This window comes from Dama dama, chromosome 15 (assembly GCF_033118175.1).
Source record: "Dama dama isolate Ldn47 chromosome 15, ASM3311817v1, whole genome shotgun sequence".
Taxonomy (NCBI): Eukaryota; Metazoa; Chordata; class Mammalia; order Artiodactyla; family Cervidae; genus Dama; species Dama dama.
In genome coordinates, this window is record NC_083695.1 from 30849715 (window position 1) to 30870867 (window position 21153).

General features: G+C 50.0%; 1 protein-coding gene across 1 annotated transcript in view; it reads left to right on the forward strand.

Moving 5' to 3' along the window:
* Positions 1 to 21153, forward strand: part of LOC133070081 (cadherin-23-like) — a 305887-nt gene that overhangs the window by 166646 nt on the left and 118088 nt on the right. The window contains exons 9-10 of the mRNA XM_061161746.1: positions 14835 to 14947; positions 16624 to 16812. Coding sequence (XP_061017729.1) covers positions 14835 to 14947; positions 16624 to 16812 — 302 coding nt within the window. The remainder of the gene's footprint in view (positions 1 to 14834; positions 14948 to 16623; positions 16813 to 21153) is intronic.

Below are 21153 nucleotides of genomic sequence, written 5' to 3' on the forward strand. Positions count from 1 at the left end.
TTGTGTTCTTCTCCCTGCACTGTTTATGTTTGAAATTTTCCATAGTAGAAAGTTTCTTTTTTTCCCAATATAATCCCAAAGTTGGCCAGGCACCCACCCCTGGTCTGGAATCCATGTCCAAATGTGTCCTGGACATGCACCCAGACTTGAGCCAGACTTGAGGTTGACCCATTTGGTGCCAGCTCTAACTCTAAACTTGCTATGTGATGTTGGCCAAGTTACTCGCCATCTCTGGCTCTCAGTTCCCCAGGAGAGAAGGAGAAGTTTGAAAGTGATGGGCTCTAGCCATATTCCATTTCCCGTCTCTGACATTGGGCACATCTTCCTTGCATGCTCAGGGTCCCCACTGGAGGGCAGTGAATTTCCACACCATTCCTCAAAACAGCCTTTGCAGAAAAGGTTCTGTGGCCAAATAACTTGGAAAGAGATCTCATCACAACATCATCCTTGTCCTGGCAAGTCACAAGCCACATTAGCACATTAAAGGCTCTGACGAGTCCTGTAGCAGAGATGCCTGTTCAGCATTTCCCAAATTTATTTGACTGTGAAACTTTAAAAAGTTGACCTTTCCTGTACCCCAGGCATCAGAGTGACTGGGGACAACCTCTGGGAAACCCCAGCCTTTCAGTTTTCATGGGGGCTCCTTTCTGTGAAGGATGAATTTGCCTTTTTTTTTTTTCATGATGATTCTGACTTATTTTCAGTAGAACACAAGATTTGTTTTTCACATTGTCGAGTGGATTTTGTCCTTAACTAAATCTTTAGTTTTTTCTCCCCAGCCATTCCCTGATCAGAAACATCTGCTTTGATGTCACACACTGAGTCACTGACCAGATGCTGGAAAACCCTCTGACATCAGGAAACTGGGCCTGGCACTGTCTAGAGCTTTCCTGATGGGGCTTTCTAGAAGCAATGTTTCTAGGGAGGTGTAGGACAGAGAACTCAGGCTTTGCTATCAAATACTGTAGGTGCAAATTTTAGCTCAACCACTTACCAGCCATGTGACTTGGGACCAATTTTTTTTTACCTCTCACCTCAATTTAGTAATGGGTGAGGACTAAGCTGCAAAGAGTGTGCTGAGTGCCGAGTTTCCTCCCTTCTTCAAAAAAATTTGTAACAACTAATATTTACTAGCACTCACTATGCTGGACTAAATAGATGCATTTCCTGCTTTCATCTTCCCATCAGCTACATGAGACAAGTACTGTTGTTTGTCACTCAGCTGTGTCCAAGTCTTCTACAACCTCATGGACTGTAGCCTGCCAGGCTCCTCTGTCCATGGGATTCCCCAGGCAAGAATATTGGAGTGGGTTGCCATTTCCTTCTCCAGGGGATCTTCCCAACCCAGTGCATTGGCAGGCGGATTCTTTACCACTGAGCCACCATGGAAGCCAAAGACAAGTATTGCTGCTGCTGCTGCTGCTAAGTCGCTTCAGTCGTGTCCGACTCTGTGCGACCCCATAGACGGCAGCCCACCAGGCTCCCCCATCCCTGGGATTCTCCAGGCAAGAACACTGGAGCGGGTTGCCAAAGACAAGTATCACCTCTCCTCTTTTACAGCCAAGGAGACCAAAGCCCAGGGAGGATAGGTAACATGCCCACAGACACACAGCCTATAAGGAGTTAAGCTAAGATTTTAGCCCTGGTCCTAGACACTATAACATCTGCCCTTTTCACAAAGATCTGATTCAGATGAAGCAATGCGGATCTTATGAACCTCTTACCTTATCTACCTGGCTAGCATCTATTGGTTCTCAGGTAACCCAGATGGTATGATGACACGCCCTGTGCATCCTTGGCTGAATGCTCATAGACAGCCATGGAATCCTAATACTGAAAGAGTCCATGGTGACTTCCAGGCTCCCTGAGTCTTCAGACCCCCAAACCCATCCTCAGGGCCCCCTCTGGGGGGGAGGGGTACTGAACTCCAGCATAGCCCCCCTCATCTGCTCCAGCCAGAGCAGGTAGCCCTGGTTTTGGTTGCTTTATACACTGGGATCCTGTGTAAGATTTTCTCTGATAAAAGGATTTTCTACTAAAAAATGGAAATTTGAAAACCACTACCATAGAAAGGAGAAGGAAAGGCGACCAACTCCAGTAATCTTGCCTGGAGAATTCCGTGGACAGAGGAGCCCAGTGGGCTACAGTCCATGGGGTCACAAAGAGTCAGACACAACTAAGTGACTAATACACCATAGAAAAGTCCCCTCTTTTTTAAACAGGGGAGGACTCTGAAGCCCAGAGAAGTGAAGTAAGTTGCCCAGGCTCTCCAGCTGTCCTCCTGAGCCCCAGAGAGATCTCTGTCCTCTCTTCAGGACTCAGCGGGGATCAGATTGAGGGGAACTTCTCAGCCCTCAGGGAGCCCCTCAAGGTCAGTAGTCTGGGCCAGTTCTGCCAGCTGGTGGCCAGTTTCTATGAAGATAACTGTGTCTGAGGCTGACTCCCTGAACCTCGTCTGACCACATCTATTTCTGGGCCGCGGAGCCCTGACGGAGCACAATTTGATTCATAAATTACCCAGCTCAAGGTGTGTGTGTGATGGGCTCTCCTTCCCAGATTTGAAAGTCATTCACTCCAGAACGTGCAGTACTTGGGGTGGAAGGCGGGACAGCTGTGGGATCAGCACGCAAGGAGGGAAAACAGCAGGAGAGCCAGGGTGGGGGCGGGTGGGAATCACGGAGCCTTGCTCCATGTTCTCCATCTCATTGAATCCTCCCCCCAACCCCAGGAGGCACCTTCCATTATCATCATCCCTGTTTGGCAGATGAGGAAACAGGCTCATAGAGGTGAGGTCACTTGCCTGCCCAAAGTCCCGTGGCTGGAAGTAGCAGAGCTTAGATTCGAACTCAGCGCTTTCTAATGCCCAAGTTTTTTACTGTCATGAAGATGACAAGACAAGGAACTGAACCAGTGGCATTTAGAGGAAGAGGTTAGAGCCTGGGAAACAGTATCGAAAGAGAATTTCCGGAGTGCCGAGCCTTCTCTTTCCACCAAGTTCAGTGTTGTCCCCCACCCTGCCCTTCTTCACCACAGTCTTTCCCATCTAATGTCTTCTCCCAGTTCCAGGCACTGCTTACTTCCACCTGCCCCAAGCACCGGGTTCACTATCCTTCACACATACCTGATGTAGGCTCAGCACTTTACAGTTTGTAAAGCATTTTCTGGTCCCTTATTTCACTGAACCTCCAAATAGCCAAGTGAGTAGGATAGGTATTCTCACCCCCAGTGGGGAAACTGAGGCTCAGAGAGGCCCACAGCCCATAAGTGTGCACCCAGTCCAGTCCTGCATGAGTTCTTCAGTCAGCTTCGTTGTACATAAACCCTGTCCTTCTCCTGGGGGTGACCAGTCTTCCCCCATAGATGGTGGGCTCCCCAGGGACATCCCCCATCACCCCCTCACCCTGTGCCTCGGACAGAGAGGCCTTGTAGTGGGGTACACTGGCCCAGCCCCCTCATCCTGCCTTTCCCTGTCTCAGTGCTGGATCCGGGCAGAGGTGCTGGAGGAGGGGGTGCCGGCTTTGTCGGGATGACAGACAGCACACACCCCGCTCCATGCCTCCTTCTCCTTGGGCATCTGATCACTGTCCTCTTTGTTTTCTTAAGTGTCTCCCCTCCTCCTTCCCCCCTCACACTCCCCCTCTGGGACAAGGCCTTTCAGATCATCAAATATCAAACGCTTCTTATGCGAGGGCTGAGATGGCTTTATCGGAGCCCGTAAATCTCCCAGAGCCCTGACGCTCTCTGGAGTGCCAGGCCTCAGGTGAATTATGTGGGCTGGTCCAGCAGCAGGCAGAACACAGCCGAAGGACCCAGCGCAGCTCAGTGCCCACCCTTGGCCCAAGGAGGGGCTCCAACTGAGGGTGGGCTTGGGTGTTTCGGGGCCACTTGCCCCAGATCCTGGAGGTAACACCTCCAGGCAAGTGAGCAGGTGAGTCCTTGAGGGACTCTCAGCCGCTTTTCCCCTTCTCTTCACCTTGTTCATCACCTGGCCAGTCTCTGGCCCCAGAGCCTAGGGAGTGTGAGCCCCACCTTGGAGAAACTATGGCAGTTAGGAGGGCCATTTGAGATCCAAAAGACCCAAGTTCTAATGCCAACATTGTCTTTAAGTAATCAGGTGTCCTTGAACATATCCCTTCCCTAACTGAGCCTTGGCTAACTCATCTGAAAGCAGTGCTGGCCTTGTGGGGTGTCTTGTGAATCCAGTAAACTCAGAAGTGCTCTGCCAGTGGGCAGAAACAGGCATCTTCCCTGTCTCTTGGGGGTAGCCTGGTGTGTGAACTAAGTCTCCAGGCTCCAGAGTCAGACAGACTTGAATCCTGGTTCTGCCACTGACCAGTGGTGTGACTCCAGGAAATCACTTAATTTCTCTGTGCCTGGATTTTCTCACCTGTAAAAGGGGAATAATGATGATGATGATGATGCCACCACAAACTGGCAGATGGAATTTCGATGACAAGTAATTGACCAATACATGGGAAGTGTTCAGGATAAATGGCCCTGGTTCTTGCTCCTTCTCTCACTCATCACCCAGGCCATGCATCACCAACAGGCCTTTCTGCCTCCAGGGCCTCCCCACTGCTGTGGACAAAAATCCAAGCTACTTACCCGGCATTTGAGGCTCCTGCCTCCTGACATCAGCCACTCCTGACACTGTTTTGTGTGAGCTCAGCTCTTCCCACTGGCTCCCGCCTTGGGAAGTGGTTGTCCCCTCCAGCCCTTTGCTCAGAATGCCCTCTTCCTTTCCACACTGACCCAAACCCAGCCCTTCAAGGCCTGGCAGAGGAGCCCCCCGCACCAGGCCACATGAGCTTTCTCTTCTAGATTGGGTGTCACTTGGGCACAGAGACCTTATCTTTTGCTGCTCAGCCCCTCCAGTGTCTTGCAAACTTCTCTTTAAGTAAAGCCCTTATTTCATTTGGCCGAGGTAGCAGTAACCATGGTGGGGAAGGTCCCTGTCTTCAGGGAGGTTAAATTCAGCAAGTTATCATCAGTCATGGTGGTAACCCAGGCAGAGGAAGGGTTACTCATTAAAGTGAATCCATTTCCAAATCAGCCCATGTTGAGCAGCAGCTTAGACACACATCATCAGACATTGAGGGATTTGGGTGGCAAATATGCATAACATAAAATTTATCATTTTTAAGTAGTATTACATACATTCACAATGTTGTGCAACCATCACCACTATCTAGTTCCAGAACTTCGGGGAGTTTTCTTTAAAGGTACTTGTATTAATTCTTTTTACAAATATAATTCACATAAATCAACAAGGAAAAGCTGAAATGGCCCTAGAGCAATGGCTCTCAAGCAGGAGCAATTTTAGCCCCTTCAACCCCCATCCCAGGGAATGTTTGGCAATGGTCTGAAAACGTATTGATTGTCACTACTGGGAGAAGGGGTGCTGCTGGTTTCTAGTGGCCAAAGGGTAGGGGTGCTTCTGACCACCCCACAATGCACAGAGCAGTCTCCCACAATAGAGAAGTATCCAGCCCAATGTGATGGGCGCTAAGGTTGAGAAACACTGTTCTCATATCACTACCCAGAGATCATTTTTGTTAACATTTTGTCAACATTTCATTTCATTCCTTCCTCTCTCTCTCTCTCTTTACACACACACACACACACACACACACACACACACACATATATATACATATGTGTGTGTGTATATATGTGTGTGTGTGTGTGTGTGTGTCTGTGTGTGTGTGTATATATTTAAATAACAACAAAATTGTGTACTGTGAACTATGCTATTTTGTACCTCCTTTGCAGGGGTGAAATGTCTTAAACATCTATCTTTTTAAGTAACGAACTTCTCTTCTGCAACATTATTTAGTGGCTGACCAAATTTCATATCGTAGCGTAATTAATCCCTGTTGTTAGACATCTAGGTTGTTGCCTGTTTTCTTTAGTAAGCAACCATGGTGAAAGTCCTGGGAGCTGCACCAGTGGGCACATCCACTGTTATTCCCTCTGGAGAAGTTTACCTGACCACAGAGTAGAGGTTTTTCAGGAAATCAGAAGGTTCTGATGGCCGCCCTGGCTCCTGGTGACATCTTGCCAATCCCCATTAAAGTGTCCTCAGAGGACCAGAGTTGCCTGTCCCTGTAGACGGGGAGCCGGGTACTGCCATCCATGAGAGGGGTCTGGTGTGACCCTTTGCAACCCTGACATAATAGGCTTTACTGTCCTTGGCTGATCAGGTTAATGTTTCATAATTTGGAGCCAGTTATGAGCAGATTAGTCAGAGTCCAGTTTGTGTTCTTATTAGGAGAGGTGACCATTTGTTGGTGTAGTTGAGCTTGATGAAAACCGTCGTTCTGTGAAATGCCGACAAGACAAGCAGACTGCAATTCCCACCTGCTTATGGGGCTCAGAGGTCGTCTTTCCCCAACTGGCCAGTAATAACTGTAATTAACAAGACGCACTCAGCTCAAACATATCACTGTGGGTGCGTCGGGAGAGTGTGATCGCCCCAGTTGGAAATACTAATTGGTTGCCCCCTCTCCATGGCCCTACTGCAGTTATGATCTCTGTGAGTGTGACATTGTAAGTCACCCCTGTACCATTCTGTCCTGGAGCCTTTTACACCAGCCTCAGAATGGCACACCAACACACCTGCTGTAGCCCATGCATCATTCAAAAGCCTTTGTTGTGCACCTATGTATGTTACCCGGGCACTCCTGTGTGTGTGTGTATATATGTATATATATATATATATATATTCCAGTGTGGGAGACAGACAATAACCAAACACATAAATAGATGAAAAGAGAAGTTCAGAAAGTATAAGTGCTTTGAAAGAAACAAAACAGGATAATGGAGAAGAGGGTGATGAGGGCGAGAGTAGGATGGAGGGGTGACTAGAGAGTGCTTCTTCAAAGCCCCCTCAGAGGTGAGCCTGTGAACTGAGACTGGATTGCAGACAAGGCCCCTGCAAAGATCTGCAGGGTGAGCATTCCGGGCAGCTACAGGGAAAGCTTTGGAGAAGGGGGTAGGCCTCATCCACCTTCAAAGTCCTTGGGGCAGGGCCATGCAGCAAGCTCTCCTTGCATCTCCTGTGATTGAAAGCTAAGGTAACCCACACCGCTGGTTGCCATATGTTGGACACAGAGCTGTTGAATGCAGCCCAGCCCAGATGCCACCCGGGACTCAACTCGGCCCCTTTTGTCAGCAGGCAGCTAAGTAACAATTTTTAATTCATAAGATATCTTGCCCAAAGCCCAGATCTCAGACTGACTCCCAGCTTTCACCATGCAGTGATACAGTTCTGTACCAGTCAGAATTGTATGGCTCCACTCAACAGTGATGGGCCTGCCGGCCAGCTTGTCCCACTAGCCCAGGTGACATAGGCAGCACACAGGCAGCTGTTTAATAGGCTATCCTTGGCTGGGGACAAAGGGGGAGGGAAATCCAGGGGCCTCTGGGTGGGACGTGAACTCTAGCTTAGTGAGAGCTGAGGTTAATTCCTTGTTCCACCCCTCACTGTGATCTAGGACCAGTTATTCTCTATGCCTTAATTTTTTATTGGGAAAAGGGGTATAATTGTACCTATGTCATGGGAGTTTTGTGAACATTAAAATATATATATATGTATGTATACATACACATACAATATACTTTGCACAGTGCCAGGCACACTATTCGTTGGCTTTTATGGAGAGAGCCTCTCCTGGCACATTCTGCATAAGATGGGCCATGATTGGGGCTAACTTGATCTATTTAGAAAACAATCATAGTAGGGAAAGAAGGAACAGGAACCAAGACAGGCGCCACAATAGGTCGTGTACATACATGACCACGCCTGATCCTTATACAACACTGTGAGGTGGGAGCTGTTATGCACACTTTACAGATGAGGGATTTGGCTCAAAGGAAATCACGGTTTGCAGGGGGTCTCACAGCTACTAACTGGCAGATCTGTCGTTGGCACCTAGATCTCTTTTGCATCCCTGCGAGTTCACACACAGTAGGCAGTCTTCACTCAGGTGTTGACGTAACAGACTCCAGGCAGAGACCACAGCTGAAAGAGGGGCCACCAGGAGGTAGGGGGTGGACATCCCAGTTCCACTCACTCCCCTGGGGAGGGCCGGGTGACAGAGTCAGAGGCCAGGTGAGGGATCAGGCTCCCACTGGTCCCCTCATCCATTTAGGGACTAGTATTTGAGTGGGCTGATAGAAGACCACTGGGCCCAAAAGACCAGCTAGGTGATGAGTGCCTCATATGCATGGCTTTTTCTATTTTTTTTTCAACTTAGTGGCCCAGCGTGGGCCAGACCCAGAGCATATCCCACCTAGTGTGTGCTCACCGACCCTTCCTAATCCCTGCAGAGGGGACAAGAAACTTCAGGCCATCCAACAGATAGGTAATGAGCACCATTCTGGGTACCATGGACAGAAGCATGAAACCATACCCTTTACCCTCAAGGCCACACTGCTCTCTGGATGTGAGGACCAGGGAGGCCCCACAGCACAGGGCTGTTCTGAGGGTGCCAGCCCAGCTCCAGGGCTCAGTGGAGTGGAGAGGCCACAGCCTTCAGGACTGGCTTCCTGAAGTTGGTGACATTGGTAGTGGATCTTAAGAATCGACAGGACCAAGGTGGGAGCTATTGCAGCAAGAGTGCCGCAAGAGTGGCTGCTATCAGCCCAGCGGAGCAGACAAAGCAATTGAAAGTCATCAGCCTGTGTTCCCACGCGCACCATCAGCCGCTCACTAAACGGCTTCTCGCCCAGACCTAGCTCCGCCATGGGTCAAGATGCTGCCAGCAAGATAACAAGGGGACAAGATATGGGAGTGATGAGATTTGGCAGGGGCCAGGAGGAGGGGTTCCTGGGGAAGGGGAGAGCTTGCCAGCCTTGAAGGAGCAAGAAGGTAGAAGGGTGAGCTCCCGACAGCCCAAAGAGAACTGCCCTCCTGCTCTCCAAGCCTGACCCTGTACCCCCACTTGGACTCCCTCCAATCCAGTTTCCTCTCCCTCTGCCTTTGACCATCTATGAGACAGAAGCCCTTTGCTTAACTCTGCTGCGCCCTCTAGCCGTCAGTCCACCTCTCTCCTTGTTTTTCACACCAAACTCCAGGCAGCAGCATCTGTACTTACAGTCCCCGAGTCTGTGCCCCACTCAGCCACAGTGTCTCACAGTCTGACCTCCGGGTGCATCTGAGGATCCAAACAGGAGACCTTCACTGGATCTTTCCTCTCCTGAGCCTGTCTCTCAGACTGTTGGACCCTGATAACCATCTCTTTCTCAGAACTTCCCTTCTTCTGCCTCTGGGCATCTGGCTCTATACTGCTTTCTCATTTGCCTCCCTGACCATTGCATTTCTTATCTCCATTTTCCCCGCGTATTCTCACTAGAGCCATAGGTCTCCCTAAAGGCAGGCTTGCCAGTGCCTTATGTATGTTATCACCTGTGTGCTGGCAACCCCAGCCTTCCCACTCCAGTCCCCAGATAGCCCTCCCTTCGAGTTCCTGGAGCAGCGGACCCCAACCTTTTGGGCACCAGGGACTGGTTTCATGGAAGACAGTTTTTCCAGGGACCAGGGTGGTGGTTTCATGATGGTTCGAGTGCATCATATTTATTATGCACTTTACTTCTATTATTATTCCATCAGCTCCACCTCAGGTCATCAGGAATTAGATCCTGGAGGTCAGGAACCCTTGTCCTGGAGGCCATCACCACATGGACATTCTGCTGCTACGTAAAACTCTGTCATTTTATGAGGAATTTATCTAGAACTTTCCAGAATGTATAGAGTTGTTTTTTGTTTTTCTTAACTATAACTCCCTCTTGAGAAAGAAAGCAACATCTTTGCCTCCTCATTCTGTGAAGGAGGACGATGTCTCGCCCTGTTCCTTGTGCCTTAGCCCAGGCCAGGTGCAGAGTGGGTGCAGGATGAATGCCTGCAAGGAGAGAAAGAGAGACATAAATCCCAGTCCAGGCCAGCCACTCACCAGCCATGTGACCTTGGACAAGTTATTTAACGTCTCTGAGCCTGCTTCCTCATACGTACGTGGGATATCTTCTTCTAAAGTTATTGTGAAGACTGAGTCATATAATTGTGCAGACAGCTTAGCTCAGTGCCTGGCATAGGGAAGGGTTCAATAAATTGTAGCCACTATTTTTTTTTTTAATAAATAGGGGAAAGAGGGCTGTGACTCCCCTTCAGCAGCCTTCTGTGCTTTTGTGAACTTGATTCACATCCTTTCAACCCCTCTCTTGCAAATCAGAAGAGGTCTTGATGCCTGAAGCTCCTAGAGGGAGGTGGCTGTCCCAGGGAAACCAGCAGGGCCAGCAATGACCTGCTTCTTCCCTTGTGTGAACACTTTAAGCCGCCTGTCCCCGAAGCCTTAGGACTCTCAAGGTGCAGCCCCACTCCCCACAAGTTCCCTTCCCCTACCAGGTGTATCCCCACACGCCTAGGACAGCACCTGTCAACCCAGGGGAACCAGCTGCCCTTCTGCTCAGCAGTGGGGGCTGAACAGGTGAAAGGCATCCCCCATGAGCCACCCCCTCAGCCGCCTGGTCCCCATGGGACTTGGATGAAAAATGTCTGGGAGACCAGAGCACTGACAGGGTAGTGTCAGTTTCCAGAATAACAAAGAAACCCATGTGTATGGTTGCCAAGCCCACACCGCCCTCCCACCCGCCCAGGTAGAAGGGCAGTAAGGGAGGGAAGCAAGGAAGTGAGGACCCACCTCAAGGCTGGAACCCTGAAGGCAATGCGCTCTGGACCTGAGGGTTTTGTTCTCAGACTTAGCCTCAAGGCTTCCACCTTGTATTAATACATCTGAGCCCTGGGTTGTGAGATTCTGCTGGTAAGAGAATGTGTTGGCTTCAGTGCTACCAGTGGGCACAAACTCTAGGCAAAGGCTCCTGGGTGGGGTGGGTGAAGGAGATGATCCACGGTAGTATCTTGGTGCAGAACAGGTGGCCAATATTTATTGAGAGCTTCCTATGTGCCAGACACTGTATTAACTCATTTAATCCTCACAGCAACACTCTGGAGTGGATACTATTACCCCATTACCTCCATTTTACAGACTAGGAAACTGAGGGCCAGATATGTTAAATAACTTGATCAAGGTCACCCAGTTAGCACGTAGCAGAGCATGATGGGAACCCAGACAATTTGCCTCCACAGGGTACAACTGTTTCTCTGCTCCACCTAGCTTTCATTCCGGGACCTTAGCTTCACAAGTACTTATACACTCAGTAGTGTGATTGTGTCCTGATTGTGAATCTTTTGTGTGAGGCTGAAGGTATGACCTTGCCTGCTTTTCTCTGCTGACTCTCTAGCATTTCACACACAGTAGGTGCTTGATATGAACTTGGATGAATGAGTGATCTGACTGACCCATCAGTCTTCGAATGAGACCTGCCCTGTTTGGGGTACAAGACTCACCTCCTGCTGCAGCCCGAGCCCAGCATCCCAGTGAGTGTTGATGTTACCATGGTGACAGGAGGATCATCAGAGCCAGTGACTTGCTTAGGTGGTCTTGTCAGCTCCCAGAGTATAACCCTTTCTGATTGTTGGTCCTGGCAGTTAGTCACTCATACTTTGTAGGAAACTGATAGATGTGTGAAAATATTGTGTGTGTGTGTGTGTGTGTGTGTTGGGGAAGGGTCCTTGAGTTTGAATTTGTACCAGTTGAGGGATATTTGCCTGCAGGTTGGACAAAGTGCCTAGGCTGGAGTAGGGGTTATTTTATGTGCTGGGGACAGACTCTGAGTTGGGGATGGGCAGCATGGCAATGAGTAGGACAAAGGTGCTGAGTGGGGGACCCAACTAAGCGAGCCAGGAGAGATAACCAAACTGAAAGGCAGAGCACATCATTCAACGAGGGGCTTCTGGTTTGTAAATGATTTATAGGAAAAATCTTGCAAAGATAAAAGTTGAATCACATTTAAACATTGATAGCTTCCTTTATTGAGGAGAATAAATTTATATGAAAATCTGGAATGATGGGATGCTGGACAGCGAACCTGGGGACGCGGGGTCCATGAATATGTGTGTGGTGGGGAAGTGGGCGCGGGAGGCAGGAGCCTGGAGGTCTTGCCTCAGGGCAGCCCTCCAGCTCGGCATTTACGGGTTCTGAGAACCCAGCCCCTGAAGCACCCTGCGCTGTCCACACCCCAGCCACCTCAGCACTGATCACCCTGTCATGGGAATGCCTGGTTGAGGGCTATACATTCCCCATTGGAAGGTGTCCCTGGTACATTGTAGGAGCTCAGTAATTGTTTGCTGAGTGGATTAGCTAATGATGAGCAGATGAAAGCACACCTCCTCTTGTTTCCCCAACAGCAGAATTCCTAGCTTAAAAAACTCCTTTGTATCCATGCATTTATATGCCTCCTTGCAACCCTGTCCTTCCCGCTCCATGAAGGCAGTCACACAAAAGCCCTCAGGAGGGTACCCAGGCTGCAGGACAAAGCCTTAGGCAAGGTGAAGGCTAGGGGGATGTCCCCTCCCTGGCCTGGCCCAGGTCAGAGTCTCCAAAGCCCACAGTCTGAGAATGATGAGACCAAACGGGCTCCTCCGTCAGCAGCCTCTCCCCTGCCTTGGGCAGCCTCTGCAGCAGCCTAGGAGGATGGGGTGGGAGTGGGCCACCTTGCTGACCGGCATGGGCCAGCTGAGAATAGCCTTGCCTCAGTCTAAAGTTAGAGGGGGATGTTGTCTCCCCTCTTCTTTCCCCCTAGTTAATCCAAGAGAGGATCTGAGGTCCTTCTGTGCACAGAGCCCTTAGAGCTGGAGAAGGGACCAAGTGGGGAGATACAGCAGCCTCCATGGGCCATCCTGGTGTTCACCTTGTGTGGTGGGGGCTTGGATGTTAGTTCCTACCTATGGAATCAGTGTCCATCCACCCCTTCCCCAGTCCTGCCTGTCTTTCCAGTTCCAGCTCAAACAGCATTTATTAAGTACTTATTTTGTGCCAGGAACAGTTCCAAGTCTGTACACTTGTATTTTTTTTTTTTTCACATTCATTTAGTTCTCACAACCCTATGAGATAGATCCATTATTATCCTAATTTTACAAATGAGACCAAGATACAGAGTGGTTAGATAACTGGCCCAAGGTCACACAGCTAGCCAATGGTGTGGTGTAGGGAATTAATGTCACCTCCTCCATGAAGCTTTCCTTCTTTAAGCCTTCCCCTGTGTGAACAGCTTCTTCCTGCAGCAGGAACATCATTCAACAAGGGGCTACTGCTTTGTGCATGATTTATAGAAAGGAGATACTGATCCTTGTGGATGCCAAAGCTCTCTGACGAAGCTATAAGTGCTTCAGCATCAGAATTCCTGGCGGAGTGACCTCTGTGTCCCCCACAGTGCCAAGCACCGGGCCTGGCCATGGGATGGCCTGTCCAAGGGACTGCTGAAAATGTGAATGAATGGCAGTGAGTATTTGAATGAACCAACACACTGGTTAATGAGGAAGAGAAAGTAGTGGAATTGGGAGTTTCCAGTGAATTCACAGGCTGATGGGAAGGGCACAAGGGCAGGTGGGGGTTCAGGTGAGCTGGGGGCAGCCATCCTTCAGAAACGTGCTTACATCTGTGCACCCAGCACTGGCTAGGTACCTTGAAGAACAGTCTTGAAAACCTCCCACCTTCAGGGGGCTGGTGGAAAGAGCCCAGTTACAGGAAGCAGCTGGGGAACAGAGCAGCGGCTGCAGCCTGTGGGGCTGGAGGATCAGTGAGAGAGAGTAGGCCCATCTTCCTGGAGGAGGGGCTGACACTGGGGGGACAGGAGGTAAGGCCGAGAGATAAGGCAGATAATGAAAGACAAGAGGCAGGATTGGATTTGAGGACTCTGCAGAAACCACTGTGAGGGCTGGGGTGCCTGTAGGGAGCATAAAAAAGAAAGTTGGTGGGAAAGAGCAGAGTAAAGGTATACTTGAGCCAGTGCCATTTGTGTGTGATTTTTGCCAGTACTTTAAAGGTGTATTTTAAATTTTAATAAATACTTAAAATTGAATTTTGTTTTTAACTTATATTTATCATAAAAGGAAACTTTATATCACTGCCTTATAGAAAATTAGAGTAAAATAAAATAGATTAGAAAGAACAGAATAGAATAGGGAATGACCATAAAAATGAGCACAAGGAAACAAAACAAGGATGCTGCCTTAGTTCACAGGGGCTGCTGGAACAAATGCCGGAGCCTGGGTGGCTTATCAACCGTAGGAGTTTATTTCTTACCGTTCTGGAGGCTAGAAATCTGAGATCAGGGTGCCAGCACAGCAGCGTGAGCACCCGCCTCCTGGTTCACCTGGCACCTTTCTGCTAAATCCTCACACAGGAAGGGACAGGGGAGCTCTCCAGGGTCTCTTTTATAAAGCATGAATCCCGTGCAGGACGGTTTCACCGTCGTGACCTAAGCCCAGAAGCCCCACCTGCTCACCGCTGCTACCATCATCTTTGGAGACTGGGATTTCACCGTACAGAGTCTTGGGGTACACAAGTATTTAGACGTAGCAGTAATGACTCATTACAGATCCTGAAGCCTGTTCTCACTCTGTTAAAGAGGAAAAGACGCAAATGTTAGAGAGGGTATTAAAGACATACAAGCACCAAGTCAAGACTTTCTCCTTGACGCAGTCAGAGCCTCGAGGAAGACGGACTGGGCAGAATGTCCTCCTCTTGTGATTCAGTGTCGTCTGCTGCCTGGGCTGTGTGCCCTGTTGGACCCCAGGGTTCTTTTCATTGCTTATGGAACCCGCATCCATTTTAAGTTACTGATTAGTCCTTAATGCCCAGAGAGGAACCCTGGCACCAGCCCCCTGTCCTCCTGCCCTGGGCCCCAGTCACACCCTGAATTCTTCTGTCTCGCAGGGAACACCAACAGCATCTTTGCCCTGGACTACATCAGTGGGGCACTGACCTTGAATGGCCTGCTGGACCGGGAGAACCCCCTGTATAGCCATGGCTTCATCCTGACCGTGAAGGTGAGAGCCGGGCACTTCCATCCTGGGCAGAGGGGATGCCCATGCCTTGGTGCCAGCCTCCAGAGGTACCCAAGGTGGAGGCTCCAGGAGGCACATCACTGCTGTTCCCATACGCTGCACTGATGCCCGGGGCTTGCACCCAGGGCCCCTGTCAGGAATGACCAGTGCTTGTCACACATGGGCCTTGTCAGGGACCCTGCTGGTCATCTCAGAGCCCTTATCGATGACCACGGAGGATTGTGACTTTCATCCCCATTTCAGGGGATGAGGAGGCATGGAGTGGGTGCGCATCCTGTTGTCCTTTCTGTTACCCCGTGATTTCAAGTTCTTTTATAGCCAACTTGGATTCTTAGAGTTACCCCATTTCTGGGGTTTTCCCCTGTTTCTAATTTTCATAGCTTCCCTGGGGGCTATTAGCTGGTTAGGAAAGAGCAATGCAGAAGGGAGAAGCCAAAGCGGCGGTGGTCCCCACCCCAGAAGGTATGACAGAGCCACAGCCCCCCGCCTCCTGCAGCCCCCTGCTACTCATGGTCGGTTTTAATTAAAATCAATGACTTGCTGAGGCATTCCCTGGGAAACCCATTTAGGGTGCGGATGCTGCCTGGGCCACAGGCATCCTCCCCAGCCCCAGACTTCAATTTAGAGAGGGGGTGATACAAGGACCGAGGAGAGGGGCTCTGGGAAGAAGGCCCTTCTCTGGCATGGGAAGGATAGTGCCCCCAGCCTGGTCTTTCACTGTTCCTCTTGACTTTGAGAAGGCCTGTGGCAGCGATGGATTGATTAGCTCCGACTCTCCCACTGGCTCTGTCATATCTACCCTGTGTCCACATGTGGACCAGCAGGGGATGGGGAGCTAACACAGCCTTCCCGTCCAATTCCAACCCCAGGGCCGCTCTCAGCCTCCTCTCCTGTCTCTGTTCCCTTCCTCTGGAGGCAGGCAGCTCCAATGTGAGAGAGCTGCTCCACAGTCCCAGCGACACCACCAACTCAGCACGGGTCCCCGAGCTCAGCTTTTCCATCTTTCTATAAATATAATGTAGAGTTTCCCCACTTGGCTGTGAATCCCAATCCTCCGGGTAGCTAGTAAAAGACACCTAGTCCTGAGCTTCTCACCCAGAGATTCTGGCTCAGAAGGGCTGGGAAGGGCTACTTGGTGGCCCAGGGACTCTGTCCAGAGACTGGGTGCCCAGGTGTCTGAGTCCATCTATTCCTGAGTCCAGCTAGGACCCTCACAGTGCCTGCAAGTGTTCAGTCTATAGCAGGTGCTGAATTAAGTCTTAATTATCTGCTAGCACAAATGTTCTCAGCCTGTTTCATCATTTGCCAAATGAATAATTTGGCATCATTTTCATCCTTTGCCTCCAGATGAACCCTGAAATCTGTCTTGTCCTCTGCACCCCACCTCATCCCACTGCCTGAGTTTGACACCTACTCTGGCTGTGTGTCCTTGTATAAGTCACTTAACCTCTCTGAGTTTCAGTTTCCCCATCAATAATGGGAATCAGTAGAATGGAGATGCTAATGGTAGAATCTTCTTCCTGGGGTTATGCTGAGGATGAGATGGAATAATTCACATAAAGTGCAGTGCCCAACATTGAGAAAGCCCGAATGAATGACATCTCTTCTTGTGATCATGGCTACCTTCATCCCTGGCGTGTTTATTCTTCTATCTGCAGGGCACAGAGCTAAATGATGACCGCACCCCATCCGACGCCACAGTGACCACAACCTTCAACATCCTGGTGATTGACATCAATGACAACGCCCCAGAGTTCAACAGCTCTGAGTACAGCGTGGCCATCACTGAGCTGGCACAGGTCGGCTTTGCTCTGCCCCTCTTCATCCAGGTGGTAGACAAGGACGAGGTGAGTCCCTTAACATGTGGTGTCTAGTCCCGCTCCCAGCCTGGGCTGCACAACCCTGGGGGGGACACCAGGGATCTCTGGGCTTGCAGGTCCCCATCTATAAAATAGAAACAAACTTTGCCTCACCCTCCCCTGCTACGTGCTGAGGATAAATAAGGCTGCAAAAATCCTGTACAAAGTGTTTGAGCACACACCTCCAATGTATAGTTCTATCTTAGGAATTTATATATGTGATCATCGTACTAACCTAGTCTATGTATTATGAAACATACATGCATAAAATAGAAATTTTAAAAGGGAGAGGCTCTTATATAAATGGTGACTTTGGAATAAAGTTTATTCCTGCTTTTGGGGTGATAATGACCCCACCTTTTCCTTGCAAGTAGTGCAAGTGCCTCCCAGAGGCTCCCAGGCCACAAGGATGCCTGCACCCTCTTGTCCAGAAGCCTGGAGGCTGAGGCCAGTGTCAGGAGGGAAGAGCGTGGGTTCTGAGTGAGAGAGACAGCTCCAGAAGGAGCTCCAGGAGGCGGGGGCTCCAGCTCCGCCCCATGTCATTCTGCTGGCCTGAGTGTCTCCCCTTGCCCCACCTCCCTTGCCCGTCAGCAGTCACAACCTTAATAGGACTTCTATTTATTATCGCTGCTCTCCCGGCCCACTCTGCTCAGGAATTCCATTAGGTTTTCCCGCCAGAGGTGCTTCTCTGCAATTACTCCTCACGTGAGGCTCTCTCACTGGCCTTACTCCAGGCCTGGGGCCCCTCTCCTGTCAGCTTCTCTCAACTGTACCCAATCCCCCCAAGGACTCAGGTTCACAAGGGCAAGTCAGTGCCTCTATGTGTGTGTGTGTGTACATGTGTATGCACAGGCACATTTCTGTACATGTGTACACACATGATATGCCTTCTTCTCCTGCTGAGTCTTTTGGACCCTACCTCTCTGAGATAATTGAAGTATGTACTGAGCATCTATTGTTTACAAGGAGCTATATTTGATCACTTAAGGAAATCCAGGAAGTGGGATCTTTGGTCCCTGCTCCATGGGGCCAAATGTGTTTATGCAAATATAATATGTAATTCTAAAACATATGCAGTAATGTAGAAAGTTTAAAAGGTGGAGATAAACAGGTACAAAAACAGGTTCTCACATGTTCTCACACCCCATGGATCACTTTGTATTCCTCGGGAGAGCAGACCCCCTTTAGAGACTGCTGTGTGAATGAGAACCTCAGGAGAAAGTCCCATCTTTGGTTTCAGGCTGATAATAATGCGCAAGGGAAGAGAGACACTGGAAATAGTGTGGTCCAGAGTCCAGTGACTGTAGGCAGTGAGGCTCCAGAGCTCATCTGAGGAAGAGGGAGGCAGGGACTGGGAGCATCAGGAAAGACTCTATGGTAAGGGGGGGACTAGGGTTAAGCCTTGGGGTAAAAATCAGGTGGTAGAAGAGTGCTCAGGAGGGCTGGGGGGCCAGACTGTGGCCCCCAGAGAGGACCGGAGGGAGAAAACTGTACGTAGATCAAGGGAACAGGCAATAACCTGTGCAATTGATCAGGGGTTGTGGAGTAGCCTGCTGGGAAGGTGGGCTGGGACACATACCTTGGGGAGCCTTGAGTACCAAGCCAAGGAATCAGCCAGGGCCTGTGTTCAGGGCCAAACCTGCCATTTATTAGCTCCGTGACCTTGGATGACTCATTGACCCTTTCTAAGCCTCACTTTGCTCATCTGTGTGATAAAAAATAGGCAATATATCAGTCCATTTCTAATCACAGGAACAAATTAACCCTGCAAGCGCAGTTTATTTCACCCTCGGACTGCTTGTCCAGCCAGGGGAGGCAGGGAGAGCCCCTCGGCGTGGTCACTTAGGCGCACACTCTGCAGGATTGTGGTTGTGGCAGGAGGCAGCCACGGGGTTAAGCCCCAGCTCTTTGCTTCATCTCAGAAGTGTGACTTCTGCTCAAGGCCCATCAACCAGCACTAGATATATGCCCCCACCTCACTGCCTGAAGGCTGGGGGATGTAGGTAAGCAGCTAAATATTTGTGTCTGCCACAAAGGACAGCAACAAGGTGTGTGGAGAGGAGGAGATCAGCTGATAGTGTATAGGACTTAGCATGTGCCGGCCACACCCAGAAGTTCACCATATGGGTGCAGGGGGCACCACCCCTGGCAGGGCCTGCTCACCTTGACTTGTTGTGGGATGTCAAGGTTATCCTGTGCCCTTGGGTTTTACCTCCAGCTCCCTTCCTGGGAATCCTGTCTAAAGCACCTGCAGGAATGCTGACGGCAGGGGCCCTGATCCATTGGGGTTTGGCCAGTGTCTCTAACAGTAGAGGACTGGCCTCCTTCTCACAGGGTCACACTTCTCCAGGGTATAGCAAGGTGCAGAGAGAGAGGAGGAGAGGCAGCCCAGAGCATCCCACCCTAAGGTCACCTCCAGTTGACCTTAGGTGGAGGAGGAAACTGGGCCCTCCTCCAGTTTCCCAGTAGGGCTGTACCCAGACCACCCCAGATGTGGTCCTGGGCTGGTTCCTAAATAAGAAGGAGAGAAAAATTGCTGTCTCAGTTGCCCTGCTCTTTTGTAGCTCCCATTTCTTCTCCACTCTCCAAACCTCTGGGGGGTGGGGGGGTTAGATCTGCCCAGGTGAATGCTCCCAAAGCCTGGTCTTGGGTGCTGACGGTCAGGCCTCAGGTTCCCAGGGTGGAGTATTCAGCCACAGGGCCAGCAGGAACACAAGACAGAGGCCACTGGCATGCCCAGCAGGGCCCAAGTGTCCCAAGTCTGGAGAAACTCAGAGAACCTCAAAGAGGAAGCAAGAGCTGTTGTAAAAGATTTGTCATTCCTCTGACTTCTCTTTCTGAGGGGAGACTCACCTGTTGGGATTTGTGTCTGGGTTGAAAGTGACTCTGGATTTGCTCGGCATGGCAGGAGAAGGTTTATCGAGCAGACTTGGAAAAGGGAGCGTGAAGAGAGCTCACGTCCCTTTGTCATAGATTCTCCAGGACATGACTCTCCCTTGCATTCACCATGCTTCTGATTTTGCAGTTACTGGTGTGGTTATCCCAAGAGTGTCTTCTCCCCATTAGACTGAATGACCCATGGGTAGGAGCAGGTCTGTTTGCTCACCAGTGTAACCACCCAGTGCCTCATACTCTGCCTGGCACTTGGGAGGCACTGCAAAAATATATTTTGGTTGAGTTGAAAGCATGATTGAATGATAAAAGAAGTAATGAAGTTGCCCAGGTCTTTATCCAAACTGGATCATCAGTCAGTACCCATATGCTGAAGCCCAAATTCGACTGTTTGTGTAGGAAGGTGACCTCCGAGGTCCACTATAGGGCAGTAGAGGGTGCTGGCGGAAGACTAAAAGGGAAGGAGGAAGCAGGTTAACCTCTAAGTCAGGCCTCTGTGGCAGCTGTTCCTAATGAGGATGCTGACCTAATTCACAAAGACTAGATAATGCCTACCCTCCCCTCCAGATTCTGCTCAGCCTCTTGCTGAACCTCGGGCTCTGCCAGACCCTTGAAATGCACCTAAAGGTGCTTGAAAGAGACCCTTTCTCTGTCCCAAGGACTCCATCTCCATTGTCAAGTCTCACTCAGTAATTTCCTCCCCTTTGCCCAGCTATAGAAAACACAGAAAAGCCAGAGGAGAAAGGGATGGGTGGGCTGAAACCAACAACCACCCATTTGCACCTTGTGACAGTTGAGATGCAAATAGATGGTTGTAATGCAAATCGCACAAAAAAGTCTCTAGGCACAGGCCCCAGGAGTCAGCCTTGGTATAGGAGCTCATCTCTGAGTTTCAAATTAAAGGCTGTGGCAACCTCATTCCGCCAGCTGGGCGTTCTCTTGTCTCCTCCTTGCTGTTCTCCTGGAAGCCACAGGAAATAACTACACACTTACCTACTTGGATTCCTACCACATTGTTACCCACTCCCCTGCTCTCAACGTGATCTCTGCTGTTTCTCCACTTTAGTCAACTTTTCCTCTCCTTATCGTGCCTGCAGCCCTCCCCAAGTCCTGCCTACAGCTAAGCTAGACACAGGCTGTCGTGTTTTCCCATCTGCATTGATTGAGAGGGTTGGAAGTTTCTGTTCACTTGTCCTAAAAAGCCACTCTTCTATCTGCATTCTGACCCTGAAGGGTTGGGGGCTGAAGGCAGGGAGTGTGGAAGCCCATCCATGCAGCTGGCTGCTTTACGAATTCCAGCAAAGGGGTTCTTTAAAAAATATTGCTTCTGCACTATGCACGACCCTACCCAAGTTGACTGGGCTAAAAAATGGAAAATTCTTCTTGCATGCTCGTCAGTAGAAATACCATCTGTGTTACAGCCTGCCTTTCTTCTCA